This window comes from Primulina tabacum, chromosome 16 (assembly GCF_025594145.1).
Source record: "Primulina tabacum isolate GXHZ01 chromosome 16, ASM2559414v2, whole genome shotgun sequence".
NCBI classification, from domain to species: Eukaryota; Viridiplantae; Streptophyta; class Magnoliopsida; order Lamiales; family Gesneriaceae; genus Primulina; species Primulina tabacum.
In genome coordinates, this window is record NC_134565.1 from 151,424 (window position 1) to 179,413 (window position 27,990).

Consider the following 27,990-nt stretch of genomic DNA (forward strand, 5'->3'; position numbering starts at 1 on the left):
TCGGCATTGAAGTGGCACGCAACAAAGAAGGGATAACTCTCAGCCAACGAAAATATGCACTAGATCTTCTTGAAGAGGTGAGCTTATTAGATGCTAAACCAGCAAGCTTCCCCATGGAATCACGACACAACCTTGCTGCAAATGTTGGAGATCCAGTATCAGATGTGGGACAATATCGCCGGCTCATTGGTAGACTGCTGTATCTTACCATTACACGGCCTGACATCACCTACCCTGTACAAGTTCTAAGCCAATTCATGCAAGATCCTCGAATGCCTCATTTAAATGCAGCATTTCGCATTCTTCGTTACTTAAATTCTGCACCTGGTCAAGGAATTACCCTTTTTTCTTCAAACTCGCTACACTTGACAGCATATTGCGATTCGGATTGGGCAAGTTGCCCCACAACTAAACGATCGACCACTGGCTACATAGTCTTCCTTGGACAAAGTCCCATCTCTTGGAAATCAAAGAAACAAATTACAGTCTCACGTTCTTCAGCTGAAGCTGAATATCGGGCAATGGCAAATGCGACATGTAAGTTATTGTGGTTACGATCCCTGTTTTTGGAGCTCAAAGTTACATTATCATCACCTATGTCACTCATATGTGACAACCAAGATGCTCTTCACATTGCTGCCAATCCAGTTTTCCACGAACGAACAAAGCACATTGAGATTGATTGTCATTTCGTACGTGATCGGCTGCTTAGTAATGAGATACGTGCTTCTCATGTTCGTTCAAGTGATCAAGTTGGAGATCTTTTCAACAAAGCACTAGGATTCAAACAGTTCCATCACCTATTGGACAAGTTGGGCATCTGTAATCTTCATGCTCCAACTTGAGGGGGAGTGTTGAGATTCTCTTGTATAATTAGTGTCATATTCCTTATTTAGATGATCCTTCTCTTAGAATAGATTTATTTCCTATATTCCTTGATTCCCATTCTTTAGACGCAAGCTTAGCAAGTGATTAGTTATTTTCCTATATTGGCTGTACAGATATGGTTGTATATATTACCTACGTTATAATCAATGATAATCAACTTTTCTGGTTCATCTTTCTCATCAATAATTTTTCCTTACATGTCCTACTCTGGCCATAGATTCCTTGCACTATTAACTCATTAGGTCACATAGGATATCTTCACCCTTAGGTGAGCGGTGAATCTATGATTACAATATATTAACTTCTACGTATTTCGAAACTACACACAACCTCGTCACCTGATGACCATCAATAGAGTCGGTAAATAGATCAAAGGGTATGCTAGTACGTAGAGTTTCCACGGTGTCCTGAGTCAAATGACTAATGATGTACAACCATAATTGCGAATTATTCCACTCGATAAGTGATAATCACTTGGAAAGTCCAATGGAGGGTTGTTTAGTGCATCATCAAATGATTACCCATCTGTATGAATGGATATCGCTCTTACCAATGAAACATGATATTTACATCACATATGCTAGTTACAAGCTCGAGCGACTTTTATCCTTATTTAGGCAGCTGAATCGACTAAAAACAAATTTAGAATATACTGTACGCTTCCTAATGAGTTTCATGATAAGCAGTCATCGTGTTATCTATTGTATATTCAAATATTTTATCTATGTAGCTTGCACATGTATACAGATAAAGTAAATGTCATAATTGGCTAAAATCATAAAATATTATTAAAATAAAGATTGTTTTTACATAAGAGTCAATAAAGTTCAAACCACGAGTTGACTTCATGTACACCTATTTTAACAGGATGATGGGTTGACTCCCTGGATTCCTACTCTAACAGGATGAAGGGTTGCCAATGTTTTGCCAGCTCGTTGGAACCGAGTCGAACCTGGTGGATATTGGCGGTTGGGACCCGACAACATGGGATGTTTCCAATTATGTGTTTGTTTAAGACTTTGTTTCTCAGAAATGGAGACGCGGCGCCCCCTGCCCGGCTGCCGGAGATCTTTCTTTGCATGCTCGTCAGATGATCGGCGATTCCTGTTCATTGCTGGAGGACACGACGGAAATATATCTGCCATGAAAAGCATCATGGCGTATGATTTGAAGGAGGATGGGTTATGTTGCTGGAGATGGAAAAGAAACGGGATGAATCTGCCGGAATATTCCATGGAAGCAAGTTTTACGTTGTCGGAGGATACATCACAAGCATGCAAGGTAGAATGTTAGCCAACAAGCGTGTTTTCTTAAGAACGCCAAATATAATTTCTTGAAATATATTTGAATTTTGATATTATTGCCGCTTTCTCTTCCGGTCTTACAGGTAGATTCGAGATAAGCGCCGAAACATTTGATATTGCTTCTTGGCAGTGGAATTCATTTCAAGAAAATTTCTTAAACGGTGCAGTTTGTCCAAGAAATTGTATTGGCAATGCTGATGGGAGATTCTCTGTGGCTTGTTGCGGTAATACGGCCGCACTGCAAGGATCGGAATGGAAAGGGGCGGCGGAGCTGCCAGATAACGTGCAGAACTTGTGACGGCATGCGGAGACAAGGTGTTTGTGATGTGTTCTTCGAGGTCTGGTGGACAGCACCCGATATTTGTATTTTGATTTGGAGAGTTAAAGATGGGAAAATGTGGAGGCAACATATGATTTTTTGGGCCATGTTCAATCAGGATGTTGTCTAGGATTGTAGGATTATATTCCAAAAGTGTGTCCAAGTCCAATACCTTTGTTCCACTGTTTTATATTGATAAATAAAGTTTTATTAAGATAAATATAAAATAATTCAATACACAAGTATCATTTACCTATTATGGCAATCAAGAACCAACGCAAGATATCTCACTACTACGTGTAAAGAAATTTCCCCGGCTAAAGAATTTTGAAAATATTCGACCAACAAAAGAATGAACTGTCGGTAGACCTGTGGCGAAGGCTATTTTATTCTCATGCACGAGTACAAGACCTCACCAAATTTTTGGTACATGTGCTTCTTCAAGTACCTTTTCTCTACCTTTCGTTCCCATGTCTTGTCTTGCTGAGGGATTTTGAAGAAGAAATTCAAGATTTCCTGCAAGAATTGGCGCCCCTGGACGTCCCAAGCGATGGAGAAGACCGGTTACGTTGTGCTCGACAATCTCTTTCGTGCCACCAGAATCAGTTCCCAAAACCTACATTTCCAGAAAGAGTGCGTTGAGGCGTTAAATTACAAAGCACAAGTTTTTATAACTCCATAGAGCTACAAAAAAGAAACTGTATGACTTCTCAGACCATGTATCCATCTATTATTGCAGTCATGATTATCCACGTGAGTTGAGACAAAAAAATTGTCACGTACAGTTAGCATGATCCAACATTTTGAAAAGATGAGTGTAGGCAGCCAGCCACATGATTGCAAAATCTAAGTTGGCCATTATTTATTATGGATGAGATTCATAGTGCTTTATTGAATCCAATAGGCATCTTCATTATAGTTTCAAGAATCACACAACACAAAAGAAGTATATGTACAAGGATGCAAGAAAATGCAAAATTTCCACCAAATTGCGATCAGTGTGACTCCGAAGTAAACAATTGTAGATAGATCTCAGTATGGCATTGACTTGTGATGAAGCTTTGAAAGCAGCATCACCAAAAGAGTAAATTATGGACCATTGTGTAACCTGAATACGTAGGTAAGTCTATATATGTTCCAAGGTGACGCTCAAACAAGACAATAAAATAAGGACAACTAGCCCTGGTCAACTATTTTTTTTTTGGGAAATAGGTCTCTGCAGTGTAATGACCATGGTCAAATTTTAAACTGCCCCAAAAAATAATGACCATTGCATATAGAGAATACAATAATATAAGAAGATAAAGTGCCATACAGGAAGTCCATATGCCATAGCTTCTATTGTTACTCTTCCCAAATGTCTCTCCAAGCCCCTGCACAGAAGTAAATCAAGGATAATCTAAAATTGTATAAATACTAACCCGATCAGGTAAAAAAAAAATGTCACCTATTTCAATGCAATGAATTAAATGAGCATGAAGGTACATGAAATGTGATAAAGTAAATAAATGTACGGTCAACACTCAAATCATTTAGTCACCTCTGAAAGATTCTACAGTTACTGGCATTTAAGAAGTGTTGGTTGTGGTTTTTAATTTTAGTTAAGCCCATCTATTTTGCTTGAAATCAAGGCCCGTAGTTTTTAGATCTTCTCTAGCCTATAAATATGGCGCATATTTCAAGGGCCACATTAGAGTGCATAGGGGAACATTCTTAGTTGTTTCTGGCCACGGGGTGGACCAAAAACCAGCCATGCTAAATTCATGTGAATTTTGGAATTTTCAGTCATTCTCATTTTGCCTAATACGTTTTGGATTTTTCAGTTATTTTTATTTTGCCTAGTATCTACTTAATTTGATGTTGATGCACAACAAGAAGAATCAGTTATTTTCTTGAAGCTTAAAAGCAAAAACAGAAAAAAAAAATTATTGAACATGGCAGCAAAAGTACAATGAGAGCAAGAAATACTTGTCATAAATAGATATATGTGTGTAATAGAATACCTGAGAGTTCATGACATAAACATCTGCTGCAGCGTAAAGGGAGGCAACACGAGTGGTTGCAGGAGTCCACAATACAGACTCTGACACCTTTGAATGCAAGGATAGATATTTAAGAAGTGTTTTGACATAAAGCGCCTTGGTACTTTTAGATCCAACTGAACCTATGAGAATTTTCAGATTCTGTTTCTTCTCTCCAGTGCTCTCGAGTAACAATTTTCCCACGCCAGCGTCTCGGTCAAACACCAGTGTATCAGGCTTATTCTTGTCGGTGACAATATTTGGAAATGTTTTATATTTCCTCCCGAGTGTACTGTGATGTAAGGAAGATCCATCAAAAGAACCGGATCTGTTGGTGGATCCATCTATATATTTCCAATTCTGAAGCAGAGCTCTTGCGTAATAATCATGATCTATTGCTATTGGATCTTTGATTTCAGTATCATTCAGCAGTTGACCCTGTTCAACCAACAAACGTGATGATTCCAGAAGTAGGAATTGACCCTTTCCAGGGTTTATACTGCTCAAAGAAACAACAAGCATATCGTCATCAGCCAGTCCCATTTCTTTTCTAACTGCACTTCTCAATGATTGTCTCTTTTCCAGCATTTTCTCTGGGGTGAAAGATGGAGTGTTTAAAGAGCAGGAGATGCCCGCTGCAAAGGCTAGCTCATCATTTACCGACAGTGGCACTAGCGCAGGCTCAGTTTTTAAGTGGATATTTTCTTCCTCGCACCAGGCTAGCCACTGTTTGGACTGTAATTCAGAAAGAAATATCAATTTTTTTACTCGGTTGAGGACAAGTTTCGTTCCATTGAAGTACTCTCTTCTGTTCTCCATGATCCACCACATGATTTGACTAGAACCCAGTACAGTGCGTGAGAGATACTGTTCTGAAAGCATGATTTAAAAGATCAAAACAGTGGACACATTCTTTAGCTTAGATGGAAAACCTTTATAGCTACAATCTAAGAAAGTCATATTAAACCAATTGCTGATAAAACACACTAATTTTGCTGTTGATCACAGTCATTTATATTTGATGTGATCCTAGTGAAATGGATGAGCAGGGTCGGGTGCTCCACCGGATCGAATCAACAATTTATAGTGTTTGGGAATTTTGAGGGAGGAAAATGGCTATGATAGCACCTGCAAACAATGAAAAGAACTCGTGAATGGGCGCCGGAGGGGTGTCCGGCATGGCCACTCCGATGCTAAAGTCAGCAGGTTTTCAGATGAACACAAGCAATATTTGAGAGAAAATATGTAAATGCTTTAGAGTTCAAAGGTTTCAGAGTCATTAAATGATATTAATATATGCTATTTATAGTAGAAAATGGGGTATGTATCTCGATTCTCGTGCCCCCTACTAAGTATGGCAAGTCGGCTGCCCATACTTGTAGCTTCTGATGACTTCTAGGACACTCCAAGCCCAAGTTGTTCTGACAAATTAGACTGTATGTATCAATCATACTCGAGTATAGTGCAAGTTTCGAGGTGGCCCGGGTAATAGAGTACCCGGGTTGTTGGTGGAAAGCCCGGGCTATGATGATAATTTCTCGGGGAGAAGCGAAGTGTCCAGGTCCTGAAGAAAGTGCCCGGGCTAATGGCTCTGATATAGACGATTCAAGTAATAAACCGGGTTAACAACAACCCGGATCTTTATGATGGTATCACCACCTATTGGCGCCGTCTGTGGGAACTTGAGCTCAAGACGTAGATATGGTTTTCATTCAAAAATAAGCCCAACTCTGCTTGGCCAATATATAAGTCCGACCAGCTCGGCACTCAAATTTTATCTAAGGATTTTCACGTGGGTTCGAAGTTCAGCAGCTATTCCGGATTGACGTGGAAAAATATGTGCTATGCACTCAGTAGCATACAGCTGTAGTAGACACCTAATTTAGCACAACCAGAGAAGTTTCACTCTATCGAAAATGAATTCTGATTCAGTATTTTCCAGGTTAGTGATTTGGTTTGTAATAAAACTAATATAGCAGCAGGAGCAGAAAGGTTAAAATTCCGGGAGATTTGAGGCCCCGGCACCATATATATAAAGTCCGGGAGACACGAGGCCCCGACACATTATCTTGAGCCCGGGAGGCATGAGGCCCCGGCACATTTTCATAAAGCCCAGGGCACTACACCCTGGCTCGGGGAACCACACCTCGATCAACAAAAGCCCAGGGCACTACACCCTGGCTCGGGTAACCACACCTCGATCAAGAAAAAGCCCAGGGCACTACACCCTGGCTCGGGGAACCACACCTCGATCAACAAAAAGCCCAGGGCACTACACCCTGGCTCGGGGAACCACGCCTCGATCAACAAAAGCCCATGGCACTACACCCTGGCTCGGGGAACCACGCCTCGATCAACAAAAAGCCCAGGGCACTACACCCTGGCTCGGGGAACCACACCTCGATCAACAAAAAGCCCATGGCACTACACCCTGGCTCGGGGAACCACACCTCGATCAACAAAAAGCCCAGGGCACTACACCCTGGCTCGGGGAACCACACCTCGATCAACAAAAGCCCAGGGCACTACACCCTGGCTCGGGGAACCACACCTCGATCAACAAAAAGCCCAGGGCACTACACCCTCCCGGGATATGCTCACTGGCCCGAGGCTCCGCACCTTGGTTATTGATAAGCCCAGGGCACTACACCTTGGCTCGGGGAACCACACCTCGATCAACAAAAAGCCTAGGGCACTACACCCTGGCTCGGAGAACCACACCTCGATCAACAAAAAGCCCAGGGCACTACACCTTGGCTCGGGGAACCACACCTCGACCATTCCCAAGTCCTGGGACATGCTCCCTGGCCCGAGGATCCGCACCTTGGTTATTGATAAGCCCAGGGCACTACACCCTGGCTCGGGGCACCACACCTCGACCATTCCCAAGTCCCGGGACATGCTCCTTGGCCCGAGCCTCCGCACCTTGGTTATTGATAACCCAGGGCAGTATTCCCTGGCTCGGGGTACCACACCTCGACCATTCCCAAGTCCCGGGACATACTCCCTGGCCCGAGGCTCCGCACCTTGGTTATTAATAAGCCCAGGGCACTACACCCTGGCTCGGGTCACCATACCTTGACCATTCCCAAGTCCCGGGACATGCTCCCCGGCCCAAGGCTTCACACCTTGATTATTGATTAGTCCAAGGCACTACACCCTGGCTCGGGGCATCACACCTCGACCAATCTAAATCCCGAGATTTGCCTTCTTGCCCGATTTTCCCATTTTGGTTATACACACCAATGTTTTATATCCGGGTTTAAGTTTGCTTACATCTGGGTCACTTACTGATTATGAGGCATTTTATTCATTATAAGGATCAAGATCCCGGGTACTTATTTGAAGTTACCGGTTAAATCGCAACACTTAGAAAATTTCCTGATTATTTTGTACACAAGCAATTATGTTACTCGGGTCTTTGAAGATTTATCAGGATATGACTGCAAAAATGATAAAGGAAAAATGAAGATTTCATTAATAAAAGCCCGAAGGCCGAGAAATTACAAATAAAAGCAGGAAAAAGAAGAAAAACGTGAGTGCAAATCCTATTCTATGTCCGGTTGCTCGGACCCTAGCTGATCTTCTTCATCCTCGGAGTCTTCTCTCTCCTCCTCCCCGGCCTTTTGAAGTGATGCAATGGCTAGCCTATAGTCTTGGAAATTAGACTTATCTTTAGGCAAGAGCCCGGCTTCTTCAAATTGATTGTGACATTTGTTGAAACCGGTCTCGAAGAGAGGATAAGCCCGATCTTCAATTGCTGCCTTGAATTCTGGGGATGTGAGGAAGGAGGTCTGAAGTTGCTCCCTCTTTCGCTCAGCCTCAGCCAGGGCCTCCTTCGCGGCATCCGTCCGGGACGTCTGCTCAGTCATACCTTCTGCCAGAGATTTATTCTTGCCTTCAAGAAGAGAGATGTGTTCTCGAAGGGATTCCGCACAGGCAAGACTTTCTTGTAAATCATCCCGGGCTGCATCCAGCGAGGCATGAAGGACAGCTTTTCTTTTTTCATGAAGCCCTTTCAGCCAGACGATCTCTCCCTGGAGACGATCATGGATCTCTCTGGAAGCCCGGACTTGGGGAGCTTGCCGAGTAGCTATGGCAGCTACCTCCTCGAAGGCTGATATCAGCATTTGCATGCCCTGTTTCCAAGAAAGAGGTTAGAAACAAACAAGCAAAAGAAAATGAAAAGAAGGGTAAGGAAACTTACTGATAGAAGCTTGTTTGAGCCATCGAGGAAACGAGGACCCGGGGTGGAGCTCTTTAGAAAAGCCTCCTCGGCAGGAATCAACATCTGCCTAACAAGGTTGACCCCGAGTGCCGTGGCTCCGGCTGTGAAAATGCTGGCCTGGGTAGGCTGTTCGGATAGGGGGGGCTCTTGAAGTGGCTCCTGAAGGGCCTGTTGGAGGGGAGAGGTGCTGGATTGGCTTGCCCGAGAGGAACCTTGGCCTCCTGCTGATAATCTTCGACCAGAATCAACTCGGGGCTTGTGATAGCCTTTCGTTTCCTCTGCCGAAGGGGGATATGATCTTTTTCATCATCCGAGGAGCCAGGCGCCTCCCGTTTTTGCTCAGTATTTGCCCGGGCTAATTCCTTCTCCCGGACTGCCGCCTCCTCGGCTGCTTGTTTCTTCCTTTCAGCATCAGCCTTCCGGGCTGCCAGCTTCTTCTCCTTGGCTAGCCGCTCAGCCTCCCACTTTTTTGCAAAAGCTTCTTGCATCTTATCTGCATTTATGAAAAAACAAAGGTCATCACAAGAGACAAACATAAATGAAGAAAAAGAAGGACAAGACAGGGAAAAGAAAGTTACCGGGCTGAGGGCCCGAGCCAGCCGCCTCATCAATCGCCCGGTCTATAGGGTCTTCAGCTCGGGCACTCAACCCATAGGCAACCAGATTCTCCTGAGAGATAAGGGTAGAGGAGGAGTATCTTTTGCCCTCTACCAAGTCTTGGCTTCGTGTATAAAACTCCTCAAATTTATAGGCACGGGGAAGGGTGGGTTGTTGAGGAAGGGAAGTAAGAAACTCTGTTAAACAGAAGAGAGGACCCGGGAGTCGAATATAAAAGAATCTTCCTTTCCACCCCTTCTGGGAAGAAGGGATGTCATCAAGGAACCGGACATTTAGCCGGGCAGTGAGGGAGAAGGCATTATCTCCCAGTCTACAAACGAAAAAATAGTGGAGAATGAGGGGAGTGATAAGGAGATTATTCATTTTGAAAAAAATATAGGCCGAGGCCATAATGCGGAAGGAATTCGGATGGAACTGGTTAATGGGCCCGCCAAAGAATTCAGCAACCTCGATATAAAACGGAGGGAGGGGAAAACGAAGACCATTTCTGACTTGGTCTCGAAAGAAAGTGGTATACCCGGAGGAGGGTTATTCGCTCTATCGGAAGGACCGGGAATCAGAATGGAAAAATCAGAAGGGATAGACCCTAGAACCCGGAGCTCCTCGTCCGCCCTCGAGCGCAAAGTGCTGCTCATTGAGGAGAACCAAGGAACTCCCGGGGCCTCAGTAGAAGGATGGTCAGAAGCACGGGCTTTGCCCTTACCCTTGTCCTTCTTTAGGACCCGGGAAGTGCCCGAAGAAGAAGGTTTAGTTTGGTGGGCGGTAGGCGTTTTAGAGGTTTGAGTAAAACGACGGCGAGGAGGAGAAGGGGGGGAATCGGAGCGCATCGCGGTGGACTCATACCCAGATGAGCCTCGCGCATTGGCTCCCGAGATGGAAGAAGTAGAATTAGACATGGATTAGAGAAAAGTAACTTACGAGTTTTTGAAGGAACTAGTTGCAGTGGCACAAGGTCGCCGGAGATGGAGGAGTTTTACGCGCCGGAAAGCTGAGAGGAAAATTTGCAAGAGCTTCGCCGCAAATTTGAATTTGAAAGTAATTTTTGAAAAAAAAAAGGACTAATATATGTAGGCGATGACGGGAGATCTCGGTCGTTAATCTAGATACACGTGGACGATCAAGATGTCCCTCGTAAATTGTACCGGGCATATGAAAGGACGTGCGAGAATGTCAATGTGTCAGACTTATCAGATCCTCGGAATATGAAACGATTTTCGGCAGTATAAATGCTAAAGAATGGGTAATAATGACACCCTTTGGACTACCCAATAATACTCAAAAGACAGAATATCAAAGCCCGGGAGATTTGAGGCCCCCGCATCTTATCAAAACTCGGGAGATTGTAGGCCCCGAGATATTACCTTAAAAACGGGTGGTGTCAGACTCTGGTATCTCATCCCATCTATGGGATATTTGAAGCCCCCGATGCTCTTACACATTCTGAGTTGCGTGCTGAATAATAATGCAAGTATGACTGATCGGGACAGCGAGCAAGACTCTAGCCCGACTATTTTAGGGATGGGTGTTGATACCCTGATAAGGATCCGGGTTGTTGTTAACCCGGTTTATTACTTGAATAGTCTATATCAGAGCCATTAGCCCGGGCACTTTCTTCAGGACCCGGACACTTCGCTTCTCCCCGAGAAATTATCATCATAGCCCGGGCTTTCCACCAACAACCCGGGTACTCTATTACCCGGGCCACCTCGAAACTTGCACCATGCTCGAGTATGATTGATGCATACAGTCTAATCTGTCAGAACAACTTGGGCTTGGAGTGTCCTAGAACTCATCAGAAGCTACAAGTATGGGCAGCCGACTCGCCATACTTAGTAGGGGGCACAAGAATCGAGGAACATGCCCCATTTTCTACTATAAATAGCAGATATTAATATCATTTAATGACTCTGAAACCTTTGAACTCTAAAGCATTTACATATCTTCTCTCAAATATTGCTTGTGTTCATCTGAAAACATGCTGACTTTAGCATCGGAGTGGCCACGCCGGACACCCTTCCGGCTCCCATTCATGAGTTCTTTTCATTGTTTGCAGGTGCTATCACAGCCATTATCCTCACTCAAAATTCCCAAACACTATGAATTGTTGATTCGATCCGGTGGAGCACCCGACCCTGCTCATCCATTTCACTAGGATCTCATCAATATTCATTCTGATAACTCCAAGCACATATTTTGATAAATCCAAGCACAACAAAATGTAGATATGATATCACAGCAAGTAGTTAGTTAGGTATACACTGCAAGTCTGACTTTTTAACACTACTAGGAAGTTGAAATCTATTATTGTGGTGTAAATGCACCTCAACCACTACATAAGTGTCAACCATTTGGTACACGGCTTGACATATTGGAGTGGACATGAACCTAAGGGGCAGAGTTATGTGAATTTTCCATTCACCACAGCAGAAACTGGGAGAGTTTAACAAATTTTCTGTTTACAGCTGGAGAATCAAACAAACATGAACCTAAGGGGCAGAGTTAAGTGAATTTTCCATTCACCACAGCAGAATGTGGGAGAGTTTAACGGATTTTCTGTTTACAGCTGCGGACTCAAGCAAATGCTTAGGAAACATACCAATTATGGTATAAACAACCATACATTTCAGTAATTTGATAATGGATTAGAATAATCAGGTAGAAGCAAGGAATATTTCACATGCCTTGAAATTGGATTTTTTCACTTGCGTAGCAGCGGATGCACGTATTACCTTGACTAACATAATTAATCAATTAATAATGACAGATATAGAGAAAGTAGTCAGAGAATGTAAACTTTGAGGACAGAACTGATTCTTGTATATGCTCACCAATCCAGGATGCACAAATAGCGGACCCTGCAATGATGAGATCTGCTCTCATTGATGTTTTGAAGCTTAGATCAGTTTTGTCCGGGAGCACTTTGATTTTTCTTCTAGAAAGTTCTTTCAGCAAACCACCTTTCTTATTCAGAACTATGACAGAAATTGTGGCTCCACAGCTCAAAAAATCCGAAGCCAACTCTAACATAGCAAGTGGAGCTCCAGTCATGGACAGCTCATGGAAGATCAAGACAAACTTCCTAGACCAAACTAGACGTGCAAATGCCCCCTTTCTGTCACAGGTACCTGACCGTTTCTCAGGACTCCACTCTAAAACTGTATCCTCTATAGAGCCAAATGGGCCAACAAGATGCCCATGAGTCATATTTTGCATTGGAACTTCCTCTTCTTCCACGCCATCTTCACTTTCTATATCTCTCAGAACCACCTTCGGTAACTTACCTAGGCTCTTTCTACGAGAACTTCGTCCTGATTTATTGCTTCTTTTCTTTGAAAAACTGTTTTTTTCAATGAAATGTCACTTCCATTCTTTGAGAGAACCACGTCCATATTCTTCAAACTAGACTGATTCTTATCAGTCTGCAACTTAACTGCCATAGAACCGACATCAGCAATCAAATCTCTCCTATTTTTTTGTAGTGGTTCGGAATACTCACCGCTCGACTCACCACCACATCCACCACTAAAAAGATCTTCCTTATTATCTCCATGAGCCCATTTCGATTGGAAATAAAACCCAGCATAAGCCCAAAGAGTGATCAAAAGCAACGAAATCACAACACGGTTTCCTCTGAACCATTGACAGCTAATGCCACCACCCCTAATCTCTTTCCTCGGACTGCGACCAGAGTTCAATCTCCTGAAAGACGGAGAACCCCTTGTTGTTGACTTCCCTGATGAACTCGACTTGAACACACCACCACTAGGCCTCAAAGGTGATGGACGAATTACATTGCCTTCCTCATCACTGATGAAAGGAATATTTTATTCCTTTATTATTTTGATAAATTGATATTATCAATTTATGATTTTGCTTTTCTAGATTATTGTTTGATTTATTTTTAGATTATCAAATCTTGCTTGATTTAATTCTAAATGATAATATCTTGGTTTACTTATTTCTAGATTATAAAATCTTGCTTGATTTATTTCTAGATGATAAGATCTTGCTTGATTTATATTTAGATATTATAGGATTTGTTTTTAATATGATTTTTATCTCCAAGATATTTTATCCTTGTTAAAAAGAGGTTTATATCTAACGAAAATCGTGTTTTTCATATTTTGTAGGACTCTTTATGAAATAACTTTTAGGTCAAGCCATGGACATAAGCATGAATAGCCTTGCAGCCGTATATAAGAGTTCTGGGAGAGAGAATGGGCTTTTGAGAGAAAAGAAGTTTTGAGAGAGAAAATATTTTCGTGGGGTTGCAGGAAGAGTGTTCTTTTGTGTCTTCGTGAGCTTTCTCGTGTGTGATCTCTGCGTGGTTTTTTTCGTGGACTTAGTGCATAGTCCTTTTACAGAGATTACTGAAGAATATTTTTAATGTTGAAGACTTTGTGTGATTGAGTCACAGACTTTGCCGTGTTGCCGATTGGTGTTGCCAACACTCAAGAACAACACTGACGCAGAGTGTTGATCGAAGAGTGTCTTCGTTTGGTTTTAAGCAACACGCTTTTTATTTTATGCATCTAGTTTTTATGCGATTTATTTTGATGCATTTTTAATTCCTTGGAGTATCAAGGAATTTGATTTTGTTTTCTCACTAGTATTGTTTTTGGTGTAAACGATTTACATAATTTTTCTAGTGAATTTTTTGCCATGAGGCATCGCACAAGTATTCGTACTTGTGCATAATTTAAATCTGATATTAATTTATTAAAGTTATACTTGTGTGTTAATACTTAATTTCCGCTGCATGTTGTGTGCTCGTGTTAACAACACTAGAGCACAACACTAACTTCTGATACACACATAATAATATTTCACTTAATTTCCTGTACGTTTATGAGCAACAATTCCTTACCACTGAAATTCTAGATCACCCTACTATTATAATTCCAAATGTGCATACAACAAACCGATAATCACAATCACCAAAATCATTGCCCGTGCATTCTCTTCTTCGTGAAATTAGACATCCAAAGGATACCATTGAATCAACAGCTGGTGGAAAAAATATTAAACAGCAATGCGCAACACGCCAGTCCAAGAAAGCATAAGTTCCAGAAATCAAGAAATAAAAACAACAATGCCTCAAGAAAATGTGAGGCTAACTAGTTTATGCAAATACGAAACCAAAGTGCCCAGCAAGAACTACCAATAAGAAACAGTACTCAATTCTTGAATAATCAAACCAATAAACTGTCAATCCAATACATGACAACACAAACGAAAAAAAAAGAATAAAAAAAAACAACTACTCTTAGAATCCAAAACTCATCGGAACTCACGGAATGGTGTGCCATAGAATTAAACTATGCCAGCAGCAGCTACCAAGTTATCCCCGCATAAAGTTTCAGCAAGTAAACAAAGTTTACGCACACAAGTAAAACTCAATCTTGAAAAAATTACATAGAAGAACTCGGAACTGAAGATCTTGAGTTTAACTGCCAACGCCACCGACAAATTCCATCCACATGTTCACATCACTCCATCATTAGAACTTATCCCAGCTCCGACTGCAACTCCGTCGACTTCTAGAGAAAGGAGGAATTGCTCCCCATTATTGAAGTATAAACAGTATGAAGGATGGGGTGGCATGGGTGAATAAGTTCGCTCGTGTAAACTGCAGTTGGGTCGAAGACTAATTAATTTTTTTTTAAAAAAATAATTATATATATTAATTTTAAGACAATAATATTTTGAATGGGAAAAGCGTTGCTTTCATTGATAATATTACATGCTTATATACATCCTAATACAAAGCTTAGCATAAATAAGCACAATCAAATCTCCTAAATATCTACACTAATCAAGGAAAGAATATATATATACAATATTTGTTTCCAATACCCCCTCTCAAGTTGGAGCATGCAAATTGTGAATGCCCAACTTGCGAAGTAAATGGTCGAATGAGTGTTTTCCTAGCGCTTTTGTAAACAAATCAGCGAGTTGTTCGGAGGTCTTGACATGTGCTGGCTTGATCATGCCATTGTGTATGGCATCTCGTACAAAGTGACAATCGATCTCGATGTGTTTTGTTCGCTCATGAAACACCGGGTTGGCCGCGATATGTAATGCAGCTTGACTGTCACAATATAAATTAATAGGAGTCGGATGATCCACATTGAGCGCTAAAAGAAGCTCTTGTAGCCATTTCAGTTCACACGTAGTTGCAGCCATCGAACGATACTCCGCCTCAGCCGAAGATCGTGATACTATATGTTGTTTCTTAGTCTTCCAAGAGATTGGTGAATTCCCAAGAAGAATGAACCATCCAGTCAGAGAACGACGCGTAAGCGGGCAACCAGCCCAATCAGAGTCGCACCAAGCATACAAACGCAAATCACTGTCGGATCGCAACATAATTCCTTGCCCAGTCTTCCCCTTCAAGTAACGAACAACACGCAGCGCAGCCTCCCAATGCGGTTCTCGTGGATGTTGCATGAATTGAGCTAACACATGAACACAATAGGCTAACTCAGGACGTGTAACCGAGAGATAAATAAGCCGTCCCACCAACCGTCTGTAAGCTTCAGGATTGGCGAGAGGAGCTCCAGTGACCAATGCCAAGTTATGATTTTGCTCGAGTGGGATAGAGGCAGGCTTTGCACCAAGTAATCCGACCTCAGATATAATATCTAATGCGTATTTTCGTTGACATAAGAAGATACCTTCAGAATTTCTAGCCACTTTGATCCCCAAGAAATATTTCAATGTTCCCAAGTCCTTCATATGAAAACATTTGCTCAAGTATGCTTTGAAACTTCTAATGGCTTCATGATCGTTTCCCGAGACAATAAGGTCATCGACATACACGAGAACATGGAGTTGGATCTTGTCCCTTCTCAAAGTGAAAAGAGAGTAGTCGGAGTAGGATTGGTTGAACCCATAATGCTTCAAAGCAGCGGCCAATTCTGCGAACCAACACCTAGGAGCCTGTCGTAATCCGTACAACGACTTATTTAGACGACAAACCATCCCTGGTTTCCCCGAATCGAAACCAGGAGGCATACTCATGTACACTTCTTCATTCAAATCCCCATGTAAGAAAGCATTATGTACATCCATTTGATGAATTTCCCAATCTTTAGTTGCTGCCACTGCCAGAAAAGCACGGATTGTAACCATTTTTGCCACCGGTGCAAACGTCTCATGATAGTCAATCCCTTTAAGTTGTCGATTTCCTAGAATCACCAGTCTGGCCTTGTAGCGCTCGACAGTGCCATCAGCATTGTATTTGATCTTGTACACCCACTTACAATTGATGGCTCTTTTTCCATGTGGCAAAGGCACTACAGTCCATGTCACATTATCCTCAAAAGCTTGTATTTTTTTCTGCATCGCGTCCCTCCATTTCTCATCTTGCACTGCTGTACCAAACGAACTTGGTTCCACACCCCTAGTTACAGCTGCCAAGAAAGCACGATGTGCCACAGAGAATTTATCACAGTTCACGTAATGTTCAATGGGATAGAGACTACCTGAGGAATGCATGTGGTCAGGTGAGCTTGGAGAGGGGTTCAAGGACGAAGCGGACTTCTGAACTGTGTGCAAGACATAATCATGTAGGCGAGTGGATTCTCGTCGCTGTCTGTGACCACGCCCCAATGGTTCTTCGGTTTTGTTGTTGATATCTTCGTTAATGCCACCCCTAACTTCTGTTATTTCGACAGTTTGGACTCCATCAAGTTGTCCTCCTGTTATGTCTCCATTTGCACTAGAATCTTTTCCTTGTTCGGTCGTCCGTGAGGACATTTCTTCTTCACCAAAATAACCATCAGTCCTATTATCGTTGAATTTGTCATGTTCAACCTTATTCTCGTAAGGGAACTCTTTTTCCACGAATACAACGTCTCTCGAAACAAAGAACTCCTTTGAATCAAGATCATACAAGCTCCATCCTTTCTTCCCAAATGGGTATCCAACAAAGACGCATTTCCTACTTCGACTAGCGAATTTATCACCACCACGTTTCTGATTATGAGCATAAGCCAAGCAACCAAAAACTCGGACATTCTTATATGAAGAAGCATGACCGAATAACAATTCATACGGTGTCTTTCCTTCTAGAAGAATAGAAGGAGTACGATTAATCAGGTACGCAGCTATCAAGACACACTCTCCCCAAAACTCAATAGGTAGACTAGCTTGAAAGCGCAGTGATCGTGCGACATTGAGGATGTGGCGATGTTTACGTTCCACTCTTCCATTTTGTTGAGGAGTTCCAATACACGAAGTTTGATGTATTATCTCGTTTTCCACAAAATATTTACTCAAACAAGTAAACTCAGTTTCATTATCACTTCGCACAATTTTCACATGTTTATTAAATTGTCTATGTATCATAGTGATAAAATTTTGAAGAGTTTGTCCCACCTTGACTTTATCGTTCAATAAATAGACCCACACTCCTCTGGAATGGTCATCAAGAATTGTCAAAAAATAATGTGCATCACAAAAGGTCGGAGTTCTATAAGGACCCCACAAATCACAATGAATCATCTCAAAAATAGTGGCTGCCTTATTATTATTTAAGAAAAATTCTCCCCGACATTGTTTTGCTCGTAGACAAATGTCACAAGTTCTAACACAATCACTACTAATTCCTTTAACAACTGGCAATAACTGAATAATTCTACCAGAAGGATGTCCCAACCTTCGATGCCACAAGTCAAGGTGTCCCTCGTCACTGTAGTCATAGCTCTTGCTGGCACTATCCCTCTGAAGTAGTAAAGCCCCTCACGTTGCTCACCCGCACCAATCAGCATCCTCGAATTGCGGTCCTGCATAACACATATTTTATCATTAAATTGAACTACACAATTCAACTCCTCATTCAATTGTGATACTGAAATCAAGCTACACTTCAAGTTGGGTACATATAACACATTTTTCAATTTCAAATATTCATTAAACACCACAGTCCCGCTTTTTTCAGCTATTGTCTCCTTCCCATCTAGCAGCCCAACTGGACATGCAGGCACTCTCTCCACATAACTCATCGACTCAAGTCTTCCAGTCATATGATGAGAGGCTCCGGTGTCAATTATCCACTCCATTATTCTACGCTTACCATTCAGTCTTTCTTGATTTCCATCCTTTTGTGTATTCAGGAGGTTCAGCGACACATTCCATTGCTCACTGCTCAGCCCACTTATTCCACTTTTGTCTGTTTCTGTTATTTGTCCTTGAGCTATGGTTCCATGTCCTGTCACTTGTGCTGCATTGGCTCGGATTTGACCTCCATGACCTCTCCCTCCAATTGCATTACCAGCAGGTCGTTGTCCACTTTGTGCACGACTTGTCAGTCCACGCCCTCTTCCTCTAGGTCTATCTCCCCACCAATCGGGATAACCAATCAATTCAAAGCATGAACCTGCATCATGACCAGTTCTCTTGCAACTCGAGCAAGCCACAGTTTTCTCCTTGCCATCCGCTCGTCCCCTAGAATGACTAGGAGTTTGGATCGCAAAGGCCATGGCATCACTTCGATGTTCTTTTTCGAGAGTTATATCAGGTACTCGCTCCTCTTGTATGATCATAGCATAGGCTCGATTCAAGTTCGGCAATGGTTCAGTGCTTAAAATATTTGAGCGGACAGTGCCATAAGTTGTGTCATCCAACCCCATCAAAAATTGATGAAGTCTTTCCTCTTCACGTCTTTTATCCAGATCTCCTCCGATGTTGCACTTGCATCCTCCACATTGACATGTTGGTTATTGTTCATAGTTTCCCAACTCTTCCCAGATCATTTTCAATTTGGCATAATAATTCATAACAGACATGCCTTGTTGTTTGCATTCGACCAACTCACATTTGAGTTGTTGAATTCTCGGCCCGTTTCCGACAGAAAATCGTTCCTTGATATCCTGCCACAGTTCCTTCGCAGCCTCTATGTAGGTTATGGTTGAGCGCAGGGTTGGCTCGATCGTATTCAATATCCATGACACTAACATAGAATTGACCGTCCACCAATCTTCTAGTTCGACAGAGTCATCGGAAGGTGTCTTTACCGAACCATCGATGAAACCGAACTTTTTCTTGGCCCGCAACGCCATTTTCATAGCTCGCACCCATTCATCATAGTTCTCACCCTTTAGTTGAACTTTTGTGATGATGTTTCCTGGGTCGTCGCTGGCAGAAAGGTAAAACGGAGATGTGAACTTCGAAGACACGTCTCCTCCTTCCTTCTTTTTGTCGTCATCTTTTCCAGCCATGTATATGGCTCTGATACCATAAGACAAGAATATTTTGAAAGGGAAAAGCGTTGCTTTCATTGATAATATTACATGCTTATATACATCCTAATACAAAGCTTAGCATAAATAAGCACAATCAAATCTCCTAAATATCTACACTAATCAAGGAAAGAATACATATATACAATATGTGTTTTCAATAAATTTTGATAGTTCATATCAATCATTTTCGTAAAATTTATAAAAATTGAGAAGACACTCGTCAAATAAATAAATGTATAATTTTGTTATGTTTCATCATTTTTAAAAAATGAATATCATTTTAACTATATACACAAAGATAAACACGGTTGGTGTCGTAGATTCGTGATATTTAATCGTAAATTTGCCCTTTAAAGCTCTCGTCGTAGGAAAAAAATATCTCATCTGACATTTTCTCTTATATTAACTATTAATTGTTATGTGATTTTTATTGGTGTGACATTTTTTTTCACCATATATTGAATTAGAAAAATACTTGTAATTTGATAATTATGTAAATTATACGTAATAGAGAATATTACATGCAACAATGAATTTTTGCCTCTGTAAAGCTCTCGAATTTGATTTATTACGAGGAATAATGTTTTGTTCCATTCCTCTCTATCTGATCATGTGGTTAAATCATAAATGTCCTTGTCATGTCTAACAGTCTAAAGCAGCCACTTTGTCGGTGGGAACTTTAAAAATTATTTTGCGTTTCCTGTTTATTACATATAAAGTTATCTCCTAGAATTTATATAATAATTTTACCTGTTCATTTCTTTTGACAATTGGTAATCACTTTTCGTCCTTGGTACTTCAGTTAATTTACTGACATAATAGGAAAAGAGTATGTATATTGTAAAATGATCTCACAAATCTTTATATGTGAGACGAATCAACACTAGCAATATTCACAATAAAAAATAATACTATTAACATAAAAAATAATTATTTTTCATTGATGACTTAAATAAGAGATCCGTCTCACAAAATACGATCATCGTATCACACAAGTTTTTATCATAAAAAAAATGGGTTTTTAACTTTTGGAAGAGAATTAGTTGGCCAGTGGTCAAGAAGTTCTACAGGTCATTTTTCTTTGGCAAATTGAAAAGTGGACTGGCATCATCATCGATAATCTGAATATCTAATGTGCTAAATTTAGTGATCTTAGGTGTATTATTTTTTTAAGGAACAAGTATTCCATTAATATGCCAAATTCATATGTACAACTTTCTTTAAAAAATCCTTAAATTCCATGTCTGTCATGAGAAGTATAATCTACTGGTTGTTGATTACATCTTCGTCTTCGTCTGATTTCCTCGGCAGCCAGTGCCTCAGGAAAGAATATAGGGTCCAATTGAAATTTCTTGCTACTACAACACCCTCCGTGACAACGAAAAGAACAACGACAATTCCCCATCCCTCCGAGACGAGGGAGGCCTTCACATACAACCCAGAGAGGATACCCCAACGATGACCCACAAAGAAACATGACAAATAATCTCCCCAGACCCTCTCAACAACCCCTTTAGGCAACATCCACCTAGATGTACTACTTTATGTACCATGTTACAAGGAAAAAACTTAAAAGTCCCAATCACACCTTCACTTCTACGTACTGTCCGTCCTGCCCAACTTCGTGTTTTTTGTCTTTATTTGTACTTATTATTATCATCATAATTATCAAAACATCAACTTGAATTATTTGATTTTGACTTGGAAACCATTGTATGGAAGTGTCACTATATAATACATTGGTCCTCGACTCAAAAAATCTTATTATTAAAAGGTACGATTCTCATATATAAACCAAAAATAGTAGAAACTGAGTTAATTTGAACAAGAAACTTCAGACACAAAGTTATCCCAACGCATTGACAAGTTCACTAGAACAGAAAAGAAGAATAAATAAATCAAACCAAGCATCGGCTGCACATCAATTTCTGTTATTGCTTTTTTTTTTCTTTTTGAAGAAGTAATTCCCACATGACAATCTTCTTGAAATCATTTCAGCAATAGACCAACGCACAATACCTGCTTCATCCAGGAGATGCGTTTACAAATTACAAGCAAAATTTGCAATATTGAATGACAGAAGATTCTCGGGTATTTTGATGATCTTACCGGACGTAAGTGAGATGAAATACCACCCGTCACACTGCCGTGATCTTCCTTTAAATTCAGCAGCATGATCGGGCATCTTCTTTAAATATACCTGTCAAGGAGAAAAATGAATACCATGGAATAAAAGCCATGACAGAAATATGAAGAAAAGACAGTTGAACTAGTGAGCTGATGATAAATGTTGATATTCCTGACGCTTGCAATAATTTCAAGACCAAAATCAAACCACTATAATCTATATACTATTGAAGCCGTTTGGGAGACCTTTTGATAAACCCAAAATGTAGTCATTGTTATTCCAAACACAGTCGTATATTTCCTACATCTCAAATGTATTTATAGGCGCATAAAGTCAAGGCATCAATAATTTTTTCATGTATCGAAACAGAAAGCAAAACACAAATTAGAGCTTCTAAAATGGTGCATCAACAGAAGATCAGCCATTTGGGAATGCTAATGAGGGTGATTAATGAATACCTATAAATTATATAAGTGCACAGTAGCCCAAAGCGCTCCGGATCAAGAACAAGAGAACAAAGGGCCTGAGAGAAGGTATGCAATGCAGCACCAAAAAGCATAACCAATAAACACCGCAACACTATGGAAGAGACATTGACCGCCAGTATCAGTAGATCATTCTGCTTATTGAAACAAATTCCATCGATCGAACTATGTCACTGGTCAAATTTCATCTCCGTATATCTGCAAATCAAAAACTGGTTGATCAGTAAAGGGAATGTTCTTCACCGAAATTGAGGGGTATGTATAACAATACCAACTAACCTGCGAGGATTTTTTTGCTTATGAACATAATCATCATTTGCAGGCTCTGCAGAGAAATTTATAACTACTTAAGAGTGAATGAAATATTGACGAGACTAGAAAATAAAACATCCATTAGGTCTCACCAGGCCTTGGTTCCGGCTTCAAATCGGTAAGGACTTTTGCTGCATTTTTTTCGTTGCTGCAACCAAATTAATTTGGGTCAATTATTTGTTACTGCGGAGCTGGTCACATAAAGAACATCATACATTCACCAAAGGTACAGTTAAAGCATCGAAGAAAATCAGGGAATGAGTATTCCGACGATAAAGCCAAATATGCTACAGCCAGGTTGAATTATGACAGATAAGAATAAATAATATATATATGAACATACTAGGAAACTGAATGAGTCAGAAAGTGAACCAAGGATCATGCCCTTGATCTAAATCAAGAATCAAGAATACAATAAAAACTGAAATACAGAATTCCCGTGCTGAATCAAAAGCAAATTCTAACCACCTCTGTTTCGGACTAACTTCTTTGCCCCCACACATACACGGGTATAACCGGATAAACATGAATCCCCAGGTAAATAACTAAGTCATTGTATCAATATATGTTTTTGTGTGTGTGTGTGTGTGTAACTAAGACCAGAATCAATGCAATATTATCCTATCTAACCTTGAAACAGACATTACAGAAGCTGACTGCCCAGAAGGACGAGTATGATAGGATCCATCAACAGAGAAATATGGAGGGCAATATGATGCCCCCAGGGCCCCAGCAGGACCCGCTAACACTGGTAACCTGAAATGACACACGGGTAGGGGCCAATTAAGTATGTGTTTACCATAACAGAACCAAAATCATGATGTTTTGCATTGACTTCTAAAATGATGATATAAGCTGAAAGGCTAAAAAAATTTGGACATCGGATCAATAAAAAATACACTAGTGCTGAACAAGTAAATATATTCTAAAGCACATTGAACAACATTTACCAAGTCATTTCAGAATTCCCTAATCCAAGTTGGGGTTGACCGACATATCCAGGGAAGGCCATGCCAACAGCAGGAACTCCCATTCCACCAGGATGCTGCCCTCCAAATTGCATGACTACAAGATTCATTGGTAGGGACACGAAGTTAAATATCACGAAAGTAAAACCGGGGAAGACCAAAGATAGAGCAGACTAATATTCTGCTCAAGATATTCGCCAAAAAACACATATGCAAAGAATAAAATAGAGATCGCTGCCATTCCAATATTAATGCCTGAATTTTCTACTATCATTGTAAGATGTATTTTGTGTTTCTTGAACTACAGTCATGCACATCAGAAGGGCGGCTGGTTTCAGCAACAGTGCAATACATTCAGTTTTACTTCTCTCTATATAAAAAGTAACTTACATGGCAAGAAAGATGGAAAGCTTTGATCTCCCTGAGCATTGCCCATATTGCCAGGGGCACCTATAACATGAGCTCCACCATGTAGGATGGAGCCTCTTCCACCGCCTTGCAAGTTCCCTTTCCCTTTGGCAACCAACGAACTCTTGGATTTACTTGATTCTGAAGAAGATTCCTGCTCCTCAGTTTCATAGGCATTTACAAGACCAACTGATCTCGGTGGAGAAGAAGCTTGTGATCCACTGGGAACACGTGTAAACTGCTGACCAACAGAAGACTGAGAACGAGGTTGAACAGAATTCCTCGGAACAGCTTGTACGTGGGCTGGTGGAGAAACTTTGTTCGGTTGGTTATTAGACGAAGTGGGTCGATAGGCCATTTGTGTGAACGAAGTTATGCCTCTTCCATGACCCCTCATTTGAGGTTGATTAGAGTTAATGGATGGGGAACTAGACACCGGCATATGCACATTGTTAGAAGGCTTCCTGGGCATCGTAGAAAGTGGATCATCAATGGAAAGCTTATCGACACCAATAGAATCAACTATACTCTTTCCCCTCAGCATAGCAGAGGACTTTGGCCCAGCAAAATTCCCATCCGCAACGGATGGGAGACCATTGTGATTGATTGAACCAGTATGAACATCCTTTTTATCAGGTACTGAATTATCCTTTATTGAAGAACCAGAAGGATAAAATGGAGGAGAAGCGATGTTCAAATTGGAAGCAAACACTTGTTTTCGGGGCAGAACAACACTGGACTCTGAATTTGATGCTGATTCACTGGCTCTTTCAGAGCTAACAAAGGAAGGCTTCTCAACTAGTTTCCCGGACCTTAAATGCAAGAATGTAGCACAAATAAGAACCAAGTAGGAAATAATGAGGCAAAAGAAAATGTGTTTACTCACTCTTTGCTCAGTGCGACGGATGCATCACTGTTTTTCTTCCAGGATGGCTGATACCTTCGTGGTCCTCGCCCTCTGACACTCTTAGGAGCACTGTTTAGATGGTTATTATTCTGATTGCTGTTATTAGCATACTCTCTGGACCTGTTTCCTCGCGCATTGTCACTGTCTATGCCTCTATTTCTGCCACGACCTCGATGATGACCCCTTGAACCTCTCCTACGCTGGAACAAGCACCGTGTAAGAACCAAAAAATTAAAGAAAAAAACCTTCATCCAAACACAGACACAAATTTTCTAGAACACAGATGAAACATTAACCTCTTCATAACGCCTTTCTTGCACAGTCAACTCTTCAAACTTATCATGTCCCCATTTTCGTTCATCCTTAGATTCCCATAACTTTCTTCCTCCAAGCATTTGCCTAAGCACAAAGAAGGCCAAAATAAGAAGAATTTTCAAAAAATTAATTCATAATAATGAACTACATGCAATCACAACTGGACTGTGCTAACACTCAAAGCCCCATGACCATTTTTTCACTCGAATTGTTAAATTGGAATAATAAAATCACACACCAAAACCAAGATCAAGCCTAATAAATGGGTATATGAATGATATATAAAAATACAAAACATCATAATAAATAAACTTATGCCAATTTAATCTGCGAAACATTATCCTACATCTCGGAGGATGAATTTGAATCCAAACAAAAAATAAAGAAGGAAACAAGCAATGTAATGTATAAATAAAAAACATAAAAACTAAAGCAATCAGGTATTTGACAACTAAGCTAACCATTGTTTCCTTCTAAAATTTATGCACAGTGACCTGACTTAATTAAGAATTTGGAACATAGCACAGCTATGTTTACATTTAGCAGTAAGTTAATCTCTTCATTGGACCTTCTTCACTAACAGGAAAAAATAGCCCATAAAACAAGTCAAAATTTTTTTAAAAAAGAATCAGGGTCAGATACAAGTAAAAAACCAGACCATAAAAAATAGCAACTGATCATAATTAGATAAACTAATTTAGCTCTTTTTCTTCATCTTTTATCGAGTCACTTCCAGTTCAAGGCCCAATCTTGAAAACTAGAAGTAATTTATGATACCTACCCGCATCCCTCCCACATTTTATAATTGTAAAGCAGGGAGAAACTAAAACTAAATCGTATGCGCTGAATCATCCAAAATATAGAAAAATGAAAAGTTTATGATTTAGGCATGTTAGCAAGAAGAACAATGTAACATGAAAAAAAATTGGGAGTCAATCAAGTCATATAAAGCTTCACAACATCTTGGAAGGATCATACTGTCCATCCAGTTCAAACCAAAACAGGAATAAGAAGTCTAACACCGGATCTCACAAGAAGTTCACAGACAATCCAAATAGTTATAAATTTAACTCGTAATCAACAGTCAAACCCTGTGTCGTATCAATTCAACGCATTCTATCACTAACCATATCAATCAAAACCCCGACAAACATCATTCATACCTGTGCCTTCCACCAGCATTGTCTCTAAACCTGTCATCATGCATGTAGAATGCCCCGGCGGTCGGTACAGCATATGGTTCTACCACCTTCTTCTCTCCATCATGCTCATCACCATCCACATTGCTATCACCATTAACCTCAGTAACCTCCTCCTTCACTCCCTTCTCCTCCACCTTCTCCACATCACCCACCACTTTCCTAACCACAGCTGTCTCCACATCCGCCGCAACCACACTGTCCCCTCCCCTCCTATCGCCTCTTTCTTCGTACCCCGCCTCCTCTATTTCCTCTTCCACGTAATCCTCATCCTCGTCATAATCCTCCTCATCCAACTCATCCTCGTACTCCGCCGCAGCACCTTCCGATTCCCCTTCGGAATCGTCAATCCTTCGAACCGGCTTCTCCCTACGGCTCTCCCCTTCCTCCTCTTCGTCGTCACTCGCCACCCTCCTCCTCATCTTCAGCGACAACTTCGCTTCCTCCGGATCGCTCTCATACTCGACCTCCTCACCCTCCATCCCGTCTCTACTCATCAAAAAATCCAACAAATACACCGAAAAAGATCCAATTCCCGAAACCCTAAGCTGAGCAATCGCAACGAACGGCCAGAAAAATTACCTCTTCGGGAAGGAGACAGAAAATTTCGCGACAATCAGGGAAAAACAATCAAAAATCCATCGTAGTTTAGAATCGATTAGGTAGAATCTCGAGAAACAATTGGGTTTGATTTGTGTGGTTTTGAAGAGGAGTCAATTCCACAAATCGATTAGATTTGGTTCATATATATAGAGAGAGAATTACGTCGAAAGACGGATATGCACCTCCGAAAAAATGGACAGTGCAGGAGAAATAGTGTTGTCATACGATTCCTTAATGGGTGTTTTGGTAAAATACGCTTGACATACCACGGTTCGAAATCCTCGGTTACATGGTACAGAACCATCAGTTCAGGTTCGAAACTCTCGATCCTTAAATATAAACCACTGATTACGATTATGGTTTGATTGACATATTTTAAAAGAATTTTTTATTTCGAATTTATTTATTTTTAAGAATTTAAAATTCATTCAAATATTTAAAAATATTTAAATTAAATTTAATAATACAAAATAAAAAAGACTTTAACTTCAAATTTCGTAAACAAATCATAGAGTTCCATCTTACTCAAACATTTGGATCCACGCATTGATATAGTCTTGACATCTTACTCTTTTGAGAGTCCTCTCATTACCTTCAGAATAACTCCTCCGTAGCTGTATACTTTTTCCAAGTTCATTGAGTTCTATTGCGATTCCATTGACTCCCTCATCAAAATCAGACATTGATTTTTCAGGCTTCATCTTGATATTGTTAAACTTCTGTATGGCCACAGGAAGTTTGTTTTATTTGGTATGTTCATTACTTTCGCACAACTGAATCAATTATTCCCAAATTTTTTTGACAGTCTTACACATTTTTATTTTTGCTAAATGTGTATTTGTCAAAAGTTTTGTACAAAATATCATTCGTCACATTATCATGATTAGATTTCTTCTTGTCATCATTCGTCCATTCACTGCTTTGTTTTCCCATTATTTGAGTAGCACCGTCAGTGATGGCTATTGTTGTGTTGGCTTTCAATATCTTCATTGGTCCATCCGTAATAATGAACCACATATCATCATCTTGAGTAGCTAAAT

At 40.7% G+C, this 27,990-nt stretch overlaps 4 protein-coding genes and 1 pseudogene across 4 annotated transcripts; 1 reads left to right on the plus strand and 4 right to left on the minus strand.

Moving 5' to 3' along the window:
* Positions 1-1,920: 1,920 nt before the first annotated feature.
* Positions 1,921-2,490, plus strand: LOC142529355 (F-box/kelch-repeat protein At1g15670-like). Its single transcript, XM_075634866.1, has 2 exons — positions 1,921-2,176; positions 2,276-2,490. The coding sequence occupies exons 1-2, from the start codon at positions 1,921-1,923 to the stop codon at positions 2,488-2,490; spliced, it is 471 nt and encodes a 156-aa protein (XP_075490981.1).
* Positions 2,491-2,704: 214 nt separating this feature from the next.
* On the minus strand, positions 2,705-14,982 carry LOC142529357 (uncharacterized; annotated as a pseudogene).
* Positions 14,983-17,910: 2,928 nt separating this feature from the next.
* Positions 17,911-19,082, minus strand: LOC142529454 (uncharacterized). Its single transcript, XM_075634989.1, has one exon. The coding sequence runs from the start codon at positions 19,011-19,013 to the stop codon at positions 17,916-17,918; it is 1,098 nt and encodes a 365-aa protein (XP_075491104.1). The 5' UTR covers positions 19,014-19,082; the 3' UTR covers positions 17,911-17,915.
* Positions 19,083-19,100: 18 nt separating this feature from the next.
* On the minus strand, positions 19,101-19,601 carry LOC142529359 (uncharacterized). The gene has a single exon (XM_075634869.1). The coding sequence runs from the start codon at positions 19,599-19,601 to the stop codon at positions 19,101-19,103; it is 501 nt and encodes a 166-aa protein (XP_075490984.1).
* A 1,794-nt stretch (positions 19,602-21,395) lies between these two features.
* On the minus strand, positions 21,396-27,045 carry LOC142528930 (protein MLN51 homolog). Its single transcript, XM_075634221.1, has 11 exons — positions 26,312-27,045; positions 25,130-25,232; positions 24,813-25,033; positions 23,909-24,738; positions 23,501-23,615; positions 23,181-23,306; positions 22,643-22,698; positions 22,518-22,563; positions 22,212-22,436; positions 21,735-21,825; positions 21,396-21,644 (listed from the first exon to the last, which is right to left on the minus strand). Exons 1-9 carry the CDS (start codon positions 26,842-26,844, stop codon positions 22,409-22,411), a joined length of 2,058 nt encoding a protein of 685 aa, XP_075490336.1. The 5' UTR covers positions 26,845-27,045; the 3' UTR covers positions 21,396-21,644; positions 21,735-21,825; positions 22,212-22,408.
* Between the last annotated feature and the right edge of the window lie 945 nt (positions 27,046-27,990).